Below are 16381 nucleotides of genomic sequence, written 5' to 3'. Positions count from 1 at the left end.
GCCACCCGACCCGACCCGACTGTATTTTGACCCGTATTTTTTTAAAAAATATTAAAAAATATAAAATTATATTTTAATAAATTTTATTATTATTATTATTTTATTCATTGGCGCCTATCTAATAGGCTCCAATGAAAAAGTAACCTATTTTGGTAAATTTTTTTTCTGACATACTATTTCAGTAATTTTTTTTCTATCCTAATTAGGTAAAAAACCCGCATTTTCACCATTTAACTAACTTAAAATTTTGCAATTTCCAAAAGAGACTAGAACAATTTTTCAATTTGGGAGAGGGGTAAGGTCATACCTGATGCTCTGCCTCTAGTTAAACTCGAATAACTATTATTATGGTATGAAAAAATATAGTTTAGTGCAAAATAAAAATTAATAGAATATTCGAAGTTGCACTAAATGTGCTTAAAAAGTGATCCAAAGCACGCAAACAATTCTCTATACACTTTACCCCTTTCCTCGGAGGAAGCTATCTAGTGCCAAGTTTAAGTTGAGCATATAATCTTCTTAGTAAAACTTGAAATGACAAATCATCAATTGAGTTGAATCAACTCAAAGTTGTAAGAACCTAAAAATTCAACTAAAGTTCGATTGAATTTCATTTCCGAAGCTCGATTCAAGATTTATCTATTAAAAATGAACACGATTCCCATGCTCGATTATTTATCCTCAGGCTCAAATACAAGTTCAAAATTGAAAATTTCAACACTAATTAGAAATAAAAAGCTTCATTAAGCTCATGAGCTACTCAATTCAAATATTAAGATACTCGAATTTGTCTTCTTTAATACCTTGAAAGCTCAGTACAACTCAATAATGACCTAGTTGAACTCAAGTGCTTTTTTTCCTGAGTCAAACCCAAATGATACGTGAGCACATATCTCTCGTTTATCCCCCATCCCCTCCCTTCAATTTCTACCAACACTTCAAACATTAATTAAAGCTTAGCATATGAGTAATCACATAATTTACAGTTAGAAGTTCCCACTTCATAACTTTCTTAAAACCTCGGCAGCAACATAGTACAAAAAGAACATCGTAAAACTCGATTCCATTTACAACCTAATTGCATTTATACTACAATGCAACGTACATTCTGCAAGTAAGTAAAGGAGAGGTCTTAAATAAACCAAGAACTAAGTAACATGGATCGATAGAGAGAGAGATTGAGAGAGGTGCAAGGAAAAAGGAAAATATAAAGACACCAGAACTAAAATCATTGAACAGTTGATTGTGTGAATAGTATGATTGTTACAACAGGCAGTTTTCATCGAACCCCAAAAATAAATAGTAGACACAATTGAGCAGGTATAGAGACTATGTTGCCAAAAATACCTAGAAACCTCCATTGGGAAGCCAAGGAGCCTCCAAAGGTACAAACTTGCACAAAAATGTTGAAGATAAATGCGTACCTCAGCAGAAATTTAGACCAGTAAGACTGCAACTCAAGATCTGCAAGAAGGTAGAGTGATGCCTCCGCAGCAAGCAGCTATTATTATGTACAGTAACAGAACAATCAAGCATGTCAACAGTGCCCTGTACACACAGACATGTAAGTTTCCTCATGTGGAACTGAATATGTTCCTAAGAACCGAGTAGTTACAACTATAATATCAAATTAAAATGATTCATGAAATTAATTTAAGATACTAAAATGATTTCTATTGACATGCATGTATGATAACAGCTGATAATGGCAAACTAGCAATACAGTCTGACAAGTTTTTCACACAAGTTACGAGTAGCCTAAGAATAGGGAACATCAGTTACAACTCCATTGACATTGCCCAACAGAAATTCTTCATAAGTAGTCAAATATCAAACCGATGCTTTCCTCAATTTTTCATGTCATCCCTTATAAACAGGTTTTGTACACAGTACATGAATTAGAAGAATCAGAAACTTGAAGACTTTGATTAAACACAATTGAGCAAAGTTTCTTAAGCTCAGTGGCAGAACAAAAGGCCTATGTAGAATAACTCTAGAAAGAAAATTCAAATCTAGCCAGTTATCCCTCTCTTGAATTTTCATTGTTTTGCAAGTCTATAACAACTAGTTTTTTCCCCCTTTTGCTATGTTCTATTTACGTCTTTCATTCTCCTGTTGGTTCCCTTCCTTGGATATGGGCAGCCAAAGTCAATATTTTTGTTCCAAGATTGTAGCTAATAGGAATTAATAAAGGCTAAAATACTAAGAAGGCCCTCATTTTCACTTTTCTTAAGCAAGTCCCCCATACTTTTATTTTACAGTATCCAAACAAGCCCTTATCCTTTGATTTATACCTACATAAGCCCTTAATCCAAATAGAAGGTTGATTTATGATAGGGGTTTATTTAGGTATCAATTCAAGGTTATATTTGGGTTCAAAGTACAGGTAAAGGTCTTATTTAGCTGTAAATTAAAGGTTATGAGCTTATTTGGGTATAACTTATGTATACGGGCTTAATTTAAGTAGTAAAGTTTAGCTGTTTTTTCATTATTTAGCCATTAATAAATGGGCTATTTGTTTGTATTTCCATAAAACAAAATAAGATATATAAAGAATTTAAATTACTCACAAGAGTTTGGCATTTTTCATCCAAAGAGCTTGACGAAGGCGTTTAGATTGTTTCTTGAAATGGAATGCACCATCTTTCATCGTTGCAGTTTTGTCAACAAGAAGTTCAATCCTGTCGCCTCTTTCAAGTATTTTCTCAATGTTTCCACCATAATTGTACGAATCTGAAATTTAAAAATTAATCACAAATTCAGGGCACAATAGTCACTTGATGTGCAGCCATTCAACTTACAATGTTAATGTCACAGACAATAACAAGCATAAGGGTTTTTTTCCAGAGATCCTGATCTAAAGTGTTTTCCCCTTAAAGAACTGGCTAACACTAGTGATGAAACTGGTATCTTGTTCGTAAGGTTGAAAAACCTCATTCCAACAGGGTTCGAGATTTGAATTTCAAAGACATTATGCAGTGAAAACAATTGCCGAGGAACTACATGGTCAAATGCAAAGGTAATTAACTTAGCCTGAATAAGAGCAAGTAATTTTGCAACACTCTAAAGAACCCATCCACACATCATGACAGACACGAGAATAAAAAAAAAAAAGATTAGGAAAATCCAAAAGATGAATAAATAATGAAGTTCCAGCTATAGCAAGATACTTGCCTCACCCACTTCACCTCTAACACGATTGAGAGTATCTGCACTAGGATTATTAGAGAAAAACTCCATTTGTTGATGTAGCACCCGCGAGAATTCATTATTCATTGCATATGCAGGTGCATAATGAGCCACTTTGCCATAGTTTTTCATGAACCTCATGTGAATATCCTCCAAGTACGAAAATGGAATTCTCCCTGCATTGAGGCAGGGTAATTAATAGTGACTCATAAAGGATATCTTCTGTTTCTTTTACTTTTATCAATGAGATAAAGCTGTATACAAATTAATATCCATATTTTAAATGATAAAATCAAGCCAAACTCCCAACCCCCCAAAAGGAAACACATTAAATTTTTTGCAAAAAACAGTAAAGTAATCCATGGTAACGAAACTGCTCATAAGCTTAAGGTACAAAGCGATTGTTATAATGATACAGAAATGATTAGAACTTCTATGAAAGGAAAATAGGATAAATAAAATAGAATAACATACCAAATTTTATCTCCATAATGGGGGAAAAAAGGAACGAAAAAACTACTAATCCAAAATCAAAGCAAAGGAGAAATTTGATGATTTTGAATGGAATTGTTCAAAGCTACTTTTCGAGAATACCCCAGTGTTAGCTTCAAATAGAAGTTGTTAGTTGCGTCAAATGTATCTAATCTGAACCTAAGGTGTTGGAAATGGATCCATGAGAGAATATATGAATAAGTTTAGTGTTTTAAGGGCAATAGAATTAACTATATATATATTAAATTCATGTGATTAACTGTGATTCTCTAGCTAATGATTAAGCACCAAAAACGAACACCTTATGCTGATATATTTGCTAACAGATAAATCCTATGCATTATTCTTAAATCAATGCTAAATTAAATGAAAGTAGCTGGTTAGTTCTACTATAAAGCAAGATATAAATACTAGAAAAGAAAAATAAACGAAGCATACATTTCAAGTCACAGACTTTAAATCCCTAAACTTTAAAAGAAAGAATTCAAAATCCCTTACACTACTTCAATTGTCGACATTTAGATTTGAACTCGTAACAGAAATCGAGAAGATGTAGAATTTTAGAAATGATGAAGTAAAAGAATCGTACTTCCGAAGTTATCGTTAGCCATACAGAGGAAACAAAGGCCATCGGATCTAAGGATATGAAACATATAACGATCTTGCGAGAAGCATAATCTCGAATCAGCCTCCTCCGGAAGTTTCTCCAGCACCCTCCGTGCCACCGCCCCAGCGTTCCCCGTCACGGCGCTAAACTCCGCTAGAACCACCGTGCCTCGAGCCACCACCGCGTAAAGGATCGCCATCGAGAATTTTTTTTTCCTTTTTTGTTAATTTATTTTTCTTTTGCTTCAGAAAGTAAAAATTGTTTAAATATTTATGAAAACAATTAAGCTAAAATTCATGCTAATTACATTTTAATAATTCTTTCTTCTCCTTTTGTAGTTTAAACCAAGTATGTATCATTATTTTGGTTTAGCTAACTTTCTTTTGGTACCTAAATTTTAGTACATTTTTTAATTGATGTCAAAAGAAATAAGGATAATATAATTTTTTACCACCAAATTTTGTAATACCTATAGCATTTTGGGTAAATTACTAATATAGTCACTTTTGTTTATCTCAAGTTACATTTTAGTCAATGAGTCGTTAATTGCCGTTAACGGTGTAACAGGTGACTTCTTGCCAACGAGATGTACCAATGAGTACAATGGTTCGAGTTAAGAGGCGAAGGTTCTGAGGGGCAGGACAACCCGATAGTGAGACTAGTCAGGAAAAAGCTAAGGCATCAAGAGATTTCAAAGGCGAATAAGGTCAGTGCCATTCCGAAGGCACAATGAAGGCGTTGTGAGAATGGGTGGAGGGAGAAGACCAAGGTGCAAAGGTCGTGACCATCGCACAAGATGCATCCCATGGAGGTCTATCGATTAGATGGGAATCATTTGACCCACGAGAACTGGCCCGATTCAAAGAGTTGTTGGACAAGCCTATCATGGATGGCCAATGATGTAGATATGAAAACATAGGCTACCTTAGTAAATATGAGAACTAATATTAGAAGATTGAGGGGAATCATATGTTGTAAGATTATATTATATTTGATATTGTAATCTTGTAAATCCCTTGATTTAAGAGATAGGCTTAATCTCGTCTGTCGATGTAACTTGACTTAAACCGTCGATTTTGGGGAGCTCAACTATAAATAGAGTCCCCTCACTTGTAAATCATCAATTGTATATTGAATTCTTAAGAGTAATAGAATTCTTTGAGAGCATTTACTCAAACACAAGATTTCTTTTGTTTTGTGTTGCTTTCGCTATATAAATCGGTGTTTTGGAGGAATTCTTTTGTGAATCCTCAATTGTTTGGTAGTTAGGCTGACTTAGGTGTGCTTGCATCGAAAGGATCGTCTAAGGCCACATGAATTATAAGACTAAAGTTCTAGTCGCGTGACACAAGTATGTAGAAGTCAAAAATATATCATTTAATTGCATCTGTTGAAGGCTTGGCTCCACCAATTAAATTAAGCGTTATAATGTTGTATAGACGGACTTTTCACTAGTATCTCATCTACATAGACTTCCACAGACAACCCATGTGATTCTTAAAAATGTGTTCATCAATCTTTGATACATTGCTCCAATATGTTTTAGTCCAGAAAACATTATGACAAAACAATAAGTTTCAAGTTCAATTACTAAAAAAAAAAAAATTATCATTAAGGTCCATGTGTTTTTTGGTCGTAGCCTAAAAAAGTGTCCATGAAGCTCATAAGTTGGTACGTTATAAAAGTCTCAACCGATCTATTAATGGAGGAGAGTGAACATTAATTTTTGGGAAAAGCTTTGTTTAAGTTGGTAAAATTTATACACATTCACCACTTTCCTTTTTTTTCTAACCATAACAATGTTGACTAACCATTTAGGGTATCTTATATCATGGATAAATCCTACTGCAAGTAGCTTGTTTGTTTTTTCTCAGATTGCAAAGATTCGCTTAGAGGCAAATCTGTGCTTATTTTGGCATATTAGTGTTATTTCAGGATTGACATTGAGTGAGTGAATAATGACATTCATGTATAATCTTGCCATATTTATTGCAAGTACCATGCGAAAATGTTAATGTTATTTAGGAGAAAGGCAGACCTGGGGGTTGACTGCTTTGCTTATGTTCACTATGAGGTTGAGATTTGTTGGCTAAGTTAAAGATCTTCTATTTTGTTAGTTGATTGAGCTCTTGGTTGCACGTCTTCCTAGTGATTAAGGTTTTTTTAAAGTTAAGGGCAAACATTAAATGAGGCTGCAAGTTAGGTGGAAATTGTTAGATTTTCCAAGATGTTTTCCTGCGACCTTATTTTAATTCTAGGGAACATGTTGTAGCTATGTGTAAGCAATCAACTGCCTCTGTTGGCTTCGTTGTTCTGGTGAAATTGAAAGGAACATAACATGAGTGTAGGATGGTTAACGAGGGTCGTAAGATGTCACACTATTGCTAGAGGTGAATGGCATTGTATGGGGGATTTAAAGGGTTTTGGTAACATAAACAAGTAAGGCTTATAGTCAAGCTTATAAAGGTAAGTCTTAGCATTGGGGAAAGGAATGTTAGCTTTAAGGGGGTGATCCATGGTTCTTTTCTCAGTTTCTATAGGTGGTGTCAAATATTAACGATTTGAAAGTTAATGCACTTACGAGATAAATGGAATTCTATAAATGTGTCAAAGTATGTGGTATAGGATGTGTTCAGATACTTAAATTAAAAGAAATGAAATGGGCTGAGAAAAGTAATAGTAAGACAAAAGAGAAGATGCTTTTAAGGTTGCCATTTGCATGAGAGTGTGTGAGACTAAATTGTCCCTTACATATGATTGATTAAGATATATGTCTTTGATCGACGATACTATACCTTTAACCCTTTTGTTTGTTCATCTTATCATTTGACTTAAGGAGTTAATAAATATTTGCCAACCCTAATTGAAAATTTATTAAGTATGGGTCTTCAGGATTGTTGGTTACTTAGAGTGTGAGGCTTGCTTGATGAGCTAGTCTAATAAAAGTCGTATCATAAAATAGACTGCTAAGTTCTTAAATTTTTTTTTACAAATATATGTTGTATAAACTTGTTTAGATAAGTTGCAAGCTGTTTTATAAAACTGTACAAGTTACAAGAAAGGGTATTCATACAAGTTCTTAAGTTTGTGTTTTGTGTAAGTAATCTAACTATACAAGTTACAACAAAGGGAATTCATACCCATGATTATTCACAAAGGAGCTTCCTTGTTCATTGAAAAACTTGGATTGGGGGTCCATGGAATTATCATCTCCCATTTTCAAATCATGAATGCTTGACCTTTTCTTGTTTTTCTCATTGACGGAGTTGAGACGAAGAAAATACTTCTGTGCATGGCTCGCTACTTGAGTTGGCGTTCTTGAAACGACGGCGTTTCTTGATATGCTCCTCCAATCTCCTTTCCCATACTTTTGAAGTCCAATCAGAAATAGTCTATCCAATAATAGTAACAAAAAAAAAATTACTATTGTGAAAATTTTTAATTTTGAAAAATTATAACATATCTTTTAAGTTATATTAAAAAAAAAAGAAAAAAAGAAGAAGAAACGAAAACAGGATATGTGGCAAATTTTACTATGTACCTAAGAGAGTAACCCTATATTAGTAGAGACTAGAGATGTTCAATCGGTTAATCGACCTGAATTATTATTAACCGAATTAATCGATCTTTTTAAACCTTAACCATTAACCGAACCAAACTTTTTCGATTAATTTGGTCGGTTAACCGAATTAACCGACCGATTAATTTATACTTCTAAAAAATTAACCAAACCAACCGGCCCCGATCAAATACTTATATATTGTAATATTATTTATTAAGTTCGGTTAATTCGGTTAACCAACCGAATTAACTGTTAACCGAACTTTCAAAAAATTATTAACCGACCTCCGACCGAATTAATTCGATTAACCAACCAATTAACCGAATTCAATCGGTTAACCGAATTAATTCGGTTCTACACGAAATTTACACACCCCTAATAGAGACCTAGGGGACCATGGCCTCCTAAAATGGTAAATTTTCAAATTAGGTCCTTTATAATTTATAAAATTTTAAATTAGTAATAATAAAATTACATTTTGGTCCCTCTAAAAATAATAAAACTAATTTAACCTTTTAAAAAATATAAATATATAGGCTGTTAAAATGATAAAATTACATTTTTACTATTGTAAAAATATACAATTTAATTCTAGCCTTCCAAAAAAGATTTTCTAGCTCGGCCACTATGCTAAATCAAAGATTTAATCAATGTAAATTAATTTGATATATTTAATCTCTCTAATTTTATGACATGCCCAAACAATTAACATATTTAACTAGTTAATTAAAATGTTGAAGTTAATTTATTCTTTTAAAAAAATCTATTTACATATGATGTTGACTTAATTTTTTTTTGTTTTAAATGCTAACATGGACTTCTTCTTCTTCTTTTTTTTTTTGTCTTAAGGGTGTTTTTATCTTTTTAACTAAAAAGATTAATACGTAGTTGACCTTTGAAATTGTTTAAAAGTATCTATTTGATATCTAAACTTTTTTTCGGGCTTAATTGGTATTTAAATTTATATTTCGTCACACATTTTGATACCTTCACACTACCATCGTTAGTTTGTGCTGACGTAGCATTGACAACTAATCACACGATAACACGTGGCAACCTCTCATTATGACATATGTCAAATATAACTACAAAAAAACTAAAATTTTTTAAAAATATATAAATGAAGAAAAAAATAATTTTTTATATCAAGAATGAACTTGGACATATGACTATCTAGATTTAGATACTAGTTGTCCATATTCATTCAAGTTACATTTTTATTAATTTTATATGTTTTTTATATTATTAGTTTAAACTTAAAAAATTTTAAATTTTAAAATATACAAATTAATAAAAAATATATAAAATATTTTTCATATCAAATGAACCAGAACAATCATTTGTCTACATTCATTATTGATGTGTTTTTAGTAATTTTATATATTTTATTTTTTTTTATAAAATAGTAGGTTTTGTGTTATTGTTATTTTGAAATATATATAAATATAAAAATATAATATAAATTTATAAAAATATTTAAATATAAAAATTATAAAATCATAAATTTATATATAAATATATATAATTACTGAAAAAAAATCACATCTAGAATCACCTGAACAAATGGTTGTCTAAATTTATTTGAATATAGTCAAAACGTTAGTCTAGGTTCATTCTCGATGTAAAACTTTTTATTATTATTTTCTTATCAATTAATAATAATAATAATAATAATAATAATAAAGCACAATATTTTATAAAAATTAAAAAAATATAAAATTACTAAAATTGGAAAAAAAAATTTATATTAATTTTATTTTTAAAGATTTAAAAAAATTATTTATGTTTGTCATTTGCAAAATTAGAGGTTTTCACGTGTTATCGCGTGATTGGTTGGTAATGTCATCATAAGTTGACAGTGTTAGTATAGAGGTACCAAAGTGTATGACGGAATATAAATTCAAGTACCAATTAAACTCAAAAAATAGTTTAAATACTAATTAGATACTTTTGAATAAGTTTAGGTAGCAAACTGCATATTAACCCGAAATACTTAAGAATGTTAACTTTTTGGGCACTATAAAAATAAAAAGAACAAATGATCAGAGACGAGAGTATAGGGACTAAATGTCAATTTTGACCGTAGTTGAGGAGCAAAAGCAAAAATAGGCCATTTAGGTAAATAATTCTAGGTTCTAACCTGTGTTCTTCTTCGGTCCAAGGGACGCCTTTCCTTCTTTCGCTTTCCCTTTCCCTTTCCCTTTCCTTTCCTTTGGATCCAACCCAAACTTGGCTCCTACCTGACTCGTTAACCCAACTCGCTGATTCCAACTCACCCTCATAACTCGGCAACTCGACTCTTCCTGACTCAATCTCCAAAACATCATGCTCCAAATCCTCGTAATGTCTCCTAACATCCGCCGCCGACTTCCCCGGAACTTGGGCAGCGATTTTTCCCACCGGTCGGACGATTCGTCGTTGGAGAACATAACCAAAGCTCGCTCGAACAGCTTGTCTTGGTGCCAAGACCAGGCCGAGGAAGCATCATCGTTGGTTCGGATCATAATTGTAAATTGAAATTTGTGTGTGTGTTGTCTGAGAAAATTGATGCTTGTTTGGATTGGGGGTGAGTGGGTGTTTTATAAGATCTGAATCTGATTTTGATTTTCTTTTTGTTTTTTAGTTTGGATTACGTTAACTTTCGGCTATCTTTGACTTAAAAACAATTGATCTGATGAGATGAGATCATGTTAAACACGTTTCGCCATTATTTTTCTCGATTCTCAATTAAATTTAATATATTTTTTATTTTTATTTATTTTTTATCTGTAAAATGTAAACTCTTTATTACTTCATCAATAACTGAAGCTGTTTTGTGTTTCCTGGCTATTTTTTTTTAAATTTAGCTTATTCTGTCTTGTCATGATGTCGGTTGGAAAATCTTTTTTATTAAAATTTTCCAATTGATTCCGCTATTTTCTGATTGTTAACGGCGGAAAGTTTTAAAAGGCTTTTTTCAATTTAGATTTAATTTTTTATTTGATTGATTTAAAAAATAAAGTTTAATTGATAATGTTGTTAAACTATAATATGTGTATCAGAACATGTTTAAAAATTTATAAATATTATTTGGCTTTTATTATATTTGAAAAACAACCAATGAGGTATTGGCTCTGTTAACAATGGTAGAGGTTTTGAATATTAAGTATTCAAGTTCGAGACTTATCATGTACGATTTTAAGTGTAAGTGTTTGAGTTTCATCATATATTGTTTTCATGGATAGATTTTAGTTGACTGCTGGCGGAGTGAACTAAATTTTAATTGGATAAATTGTATTATTAGACATTTAACTATTAGTAAAAAAAATGTGTCATCTAAGTTACAAAATAGTCACTCAATTATTCATTTTTTTCACTAGATGTCTAATGGTAGCAGCTTTTAAAATTGGCATAATAGTTACTTTAACCTTCAACTTTTGTTCATTGAATCAATTTAGTCTTAATTCTAAGAAATCTAATCCTCAATATTTACACATTATATAATTTAGTCTTTTCTGCAATTTTACTTTTATTTATGACCCTTTCACCTAAAAAGCTAAAAAAAAAAAACATGTGTATTAACTAAACTTAATTGAAATAGACAAAAACTGGAAACACCCAAAAATCCAAAATAATAATTTTCATATTTTCTCATTCTTTTAAAATTAACTCTCAAAATAACAAAGAAAAGCAAACCTACAAAAAAAACCATATTACACAATGCGTAAATGTTAAGGGTTATTTTTTAGAATCAAGATTAAATAGGCATAATTTATAAATATTGAGAGTTAAAGTTGTTATTATGTTAATTTTAAAAGTTGTTACTGTTAGTCAACTAGAAACCAAAAAAAATAATATTAAAAATTCGAGTTATCATTTTGTAATTTTTTATATTTAAATAAAAAAATACTGACTACTAATATAATTTACACGCTATAGCTGTAGTATTACAAGTACATACCTGAGAACAAATTGGTGCAATGGAATATTCTGGAGTGCCATGCAACTCCATATTTTTAATGAATGGTTTAAAGTTAGTAAGATATTTTATTTTGGGTGCTGTAAAGTATAAGGTTAATTAGTTGTAAGTCTTAGCCACTTTTTTAGACTCATATCTTTTTATGATCAACTATTAAACGCTAAATTCATTCTTATCCGATTAAGGATTATGAAAGAAGAGACAAATCAACTGATTTTGGTTGGTTGAATAATTTTTTTTTAGATTCTTGATTATCATTTCAACAATTTCAAATTTATTTTTTTAGAGTGCAATGTGTACAAAATATCTGAATAATTTCGTTTTAATTTATCCTTCCAATCGAATAAAATATTGCAATTGAATTGATCTATACTTAGGCGGGTTTGGATGAGTGGTGCATTTACTTGTTGTTAGTATAAAAACAGATGTGGCGGTGAGATTAGATGCTGTAACGTGGGATAAAAAATAAGTTAAATGCACCGCAACACACCCCACCACCCGTCCAAACCTACCCTTAGTATTATGTGCAGGATAGATAGGTGTTGTATGATAAACTAAAACATTAAGTTCTCGAAAAATTAGAGTTGAAAATTGAAGAATTGAATTTAAGTTATAAAACCGTTTTTATATATTACTTAAAATTAACTACAAAATATAATTAAATTGTTCGATAAATATAAATTATAAAAGAATATATTCTACATTTTATCTTTAATTTTAAAATATTTCATCTTATTCTAAACAAAAATCTAATTTTAAACATAATTTTTTTATAGGATAATATAATATTAAAATAATACAATAAAATTGAATTAATTGAAAATATTCTTTATTAAGTAATAAGTAGCTCTTATCTACTTATTATTTTCCACATTTTTTTTGGATTATCAAACAGATGTAAAAATTTAAATCATTTAAAATATTAATTTTTAATTGATTTAATTTTCTCAATGATTTACCAAACAAATCATTAGCTGAGTTGAATTAATTTAACGTGAGTAGAATTAATCTAGTTAGTTTGGAACTTGTAATAATTGATTTTTATCGAAGTTATTAATATAATTAAGAGTTAATGCATACGGAAATATTTGAATTTGACAATTTATACTTACTTAGTACCAAAATTTTTTTTACACTTAAATAATATCTAAAGTTGAAAACTGTATGCCAATATGCTCCCCTTTCAATAATATCTATACAACATATTTTATTATTACACTCATTATTTACTAATTATAACTTTATAAGTGATAAAAAAATTATTCATCCATAATAACTCAAATTGAAGCTGCTGCTACCATGTCCCATCATTTTAACACTAAATTTTATCTGTTAATAAATGCCAATTAGTTCTGGCCAAAGGCCAATAAATAAAATAAAATAAAACAAGAGAAATGCCAATTAGAGACTTTGCTTTGAAAGATGAAAGTTGCAAAACTGCAGAGTCTGTCTGACAAAAAACTTGCTTAAGACTGAGATAATCCTACAAACCAATGTTGCTTCTTAATGTAATGTTGTTTAAACTAATCAATGCAACTTTTTATTCTCAAAATTAAAACAAAATTATGTAATCAATTGCATTCAGATTTATGTAATATAAAATATATAAATATTAATACGCAGCCATCCCTCAACTTAAGCAACCCAAGTAGCTCTTGTATAAACTCGATTATGAGTTCGGGACCTCTCAATTTCGAAAGTTGGACGAAAGAGTGGGAGGATTTGGATAAAAATATAGATTTAAAAAATAAGTTTCAATAAAAATGAAGTCTGTTTTTTAAAGAGTCGAGTTTCGGGTAAGATTTTTTAGCTCAAGCCCGGCTCAAATCTGCCTAATTTTAGGACCATTTTTTAGGTCGGAACTATGCCTGAAAAAAAGACCTAAAAATTTATATTATCTCGGCCTGGCTCATGGTTAATTCTACTAGTGTACCATTTCTTTTTTAATTTTAATTACAAACCTTCAAAATCTAAGTGCCTATAACAATAAGAACACGGTGATTAGTAGTAAACACTTTAAGAGGAAACCTCTTATTTTTAGTTATAGATAGGGGTGTTCACATTTCGGTTAAAATTAAATTAACTGATCGAACTGATCTAATTCGGTTAATCGCTCGGTGGTCGAATTTAGTTCTGTCGAAGGTCAATTAATGATTTTTTGGAATTTTGGTTATCGATTAATTCGGTTCGAAATTGGATAATTAACTTAATTAACCAATTAACCGAAATATTTGTGTTTTCAAGACTTATGTAGTGTTTCTAATGTGTTATTTGTTGTTTCCACTTCCATTTAAAATTTTTTAAACTATTAAATAAAAGAAAATGAACATTATTTTAACCAAAAGACAAAAATATATAAATTTCGGTTAATTTAAATAACCGACTAAATTAATCAAAATATTTCAACTCGATTAATGTATTTAAAAAAAATTAATTCGATAAACGGTTAAAAATATGTATATTTTAATTAATTCAATTAGAATATTAACCCACCGTTTGAACAGAAAGATGTAGAAAAAGTTTGACTTAATATGTCCGTATCGATTGTTGTAATGGCACTGGACATTCATCTAGTTTTTCCGCTCCTCAAAGTGTAGTATTGCTTTTTAGAAGACTTGCTACCTTCGGCTTAGAAACCACCTTTGTCACGGGTTATTTTTTTTCTTTGACTTGTTTGATTGGGCTGATGACTCCCACTTCACTTGAAGGGCCTTTTTTTCATCCTTGTCCGTGTGCTTGTAAAGAACCCATTAGATCATCAAAGATAAGTCAATAGCAGCTACTACATGTTCAGACATTGGAGTCAAACTCCTCAATAACTTGATTCAACAATCTAATTTTGACTAGTTTCCTCTCCAAAAGACCTCATTTGATTCATAATTGTAGACATTTTAACAGCCACAAAATCTTGGACGAATTAACCATCACTCATAAAATTATGTTGTAGTGATAGCATAGAAAAGCAATAAAAAATTAAAGAAACAATCGAACCATTTTTTTCATATAAATGATGGGTATAACCAACACAACAAAATCTAAAAAATTATAAATAAAAAAAACAAATCCATTTTACACAAGCTTCAGTGACAGATATCTCAACAAAAAAACTATGGGATTTCTCCGAAAGAAAAAAACAAAAGCCTATTTTACACAAAATGATCTCCTTAGAACTTGCTTATTAGTTGTATTGTTCCTTTGGTCTACAAGTATGAACAAGCAAATCCGCTACTTACCAAGTTCGTTTGTTCATGCTCTTCGGTTATATGTGCCGAACGGGGCTGATTGCCTACTTATATTTCATTAATTTGTCCCCATCCTATGGCATGTTCTTCAAGATTGTTAACCAACTCCCAAAACTCATCTTCACTAGCCTCGGCTGGATTATAGTGGTCTCCTCCAGCATGTGAAGTACCTGAGGCTCCCCCGGAAGTTGTTGCAGCATTGTTGTGTGCTTCTAGTGGGCGTCTATCGAATGCTCGAGAGCTGCTCGATGCAACATAGACTCGACACAAACTGAATTCATGTCTCAACTACATTAAAAAATGGTAAACAAGCAAACGATGATTAGAAAATAAAGTAGTGAATTTAGTTTTAAAATATAAATCTTCATATGTTCACCTTAGGAGGAGCAGACACATATGGGTCGGACAGTGCTTCGATGGCTCTATATTCATTCATCTTCCATTTGGTTTTCCTCCCATTTGGGGCTTTTCCCTTGTAAAAGACCATTGTTTTCTTCATCCCGATCACTCGATCGTCCGACGAGTAGACAAAGCCGGGAGACCCCGTCGCCTTCCAATATCCCGAAGCTGTAGTTCGGCTAGCTCTTCCCCCACGAGCTTCCCTCTCTTGTCTTGGTGTAAAGTAAAACCATTGCTCCACGTCTCCTTTACAAAGCTCCCCAGCAAGCTCTGCAACCATAAACAAAAAAAGGTTACCTACTTACAGTGGGATTCTTCATGTTGGTGTGATCAGTGAAGAAAGTGTATATATATATACTTGGAAGGTCCCATGGCTCAAGGTCGTAAAAAATGTTGAGGACTGGGATAACAAGGTGCATATCTTGTCTCATGCCTTGTAACTGGTTACGTAGGTAGAAGGAAACCAACTCTTCTTCCGTCGGAAAGAAGCGAAAACCGATGGCCACCTCCATCTCTGACCGGTACGTAGCTGATCTATACGTGTTGTGTGTTGGAATTAATGAGATTTCCATGTAAATGAAATTGGTTTAAATAGCTTGCTAGCCGAGTAAATTTGGAAAAAGAAGCTGTGGATTCCACACGGTTACAGCCAACATATTGTTCTTTTATATCCTATGATAAAACTTCACTCGTCTTGTACGGATCCAAGATATCCTATGAAAATCTGATGTTGAAGCAGTCAAAGGTCAATTTAAGACAGATCCATCCTTTAGTTTCTAATAATTAAAAGTCAACTGCTAGGAGTCTTATGCAGTTCATCTAGTAGAAATTAAAAAAATAAAATTAACAATCCCTATAGGCCGTGACCCACAATCCATGAGTTCAAATTGGACTGTGTGCAGTGATTTGAGTAATAAATTTTTTTTAATTAA

The 16381-nt window shown here is 31.4% G+C and overlaps 2 protein-coding genes and 1 pseudogene across 2 annotated transcripts; all 3 read right to left on the bottom strand.

Moving 5' to 3' along the window:
• Positions 1-1223: 1223 nt before the first annotated feature.
• On the bottom strand, positions 1224-4688 carry LOC107891533 (vesicle-associated membrane protein 714-like; annotated as a pseudogene).
• Positions 4689-7237: 2549 nt separating this feature from the next.
• Positions 7238-10487, bottom strand: LOC107891532 (transcription factor SRM1). The gene is given in 3 exon segments (XM_016816365.2): positions 7238-7680; positions 9991-10240; positions 10243-10487. Coding segments are annotated over 3 exon segments (636 nt in total). The 5' UTR covers positions 10355-10487; the 3' UTR covers positions 7238-7406.
• A 4294-nt stretch (positions 10488-14781) lies between these two features.
• LOC107891531 (NAC domain-containing protein 90) lies at positions 14782-16018 on the bottom strand. The gene is made up of 3 exons (XM_016816364.2): positions 15808-16018; positions 15427-15719; positions 14782-15338 (listed from the first exon to the last, which is right to left on the bottom strand). The coding sequence occupies exons 1-3, from the start codon at positions 15959-15961 to the stop codon at positions 15099-15101; spliced, it is 687 nt and encodes a 228-aa protein (XP_016671853.2). The 5' UTR covers positions 15962-16018; the 3' UTR covers positions 14782-15098.
• Positions 16019-16381: the final 363 nt, after the last annotated feature.

The sequence above is a fragment of the Gossypium hirsutum genome, chromosome D09 (genome assembly GCF_007990345.1).
Source record: "Gossypium hirsutum isolate 1008001.06 chromosome D09, Gossypium_hirsutum_v2.1, whole genome shotgun sequence".
In the NCBI taxonomy this organism is placed as follows: Eukaryota; Viridiplantae; Streptophyta; class Magnoliopsida; order Malvales; family Malvaceae; genus Gossypium; species Gossypium hirsutum.
This window is presented reverse-complemented; position numbering and strand designations above follow the sequence as displayed.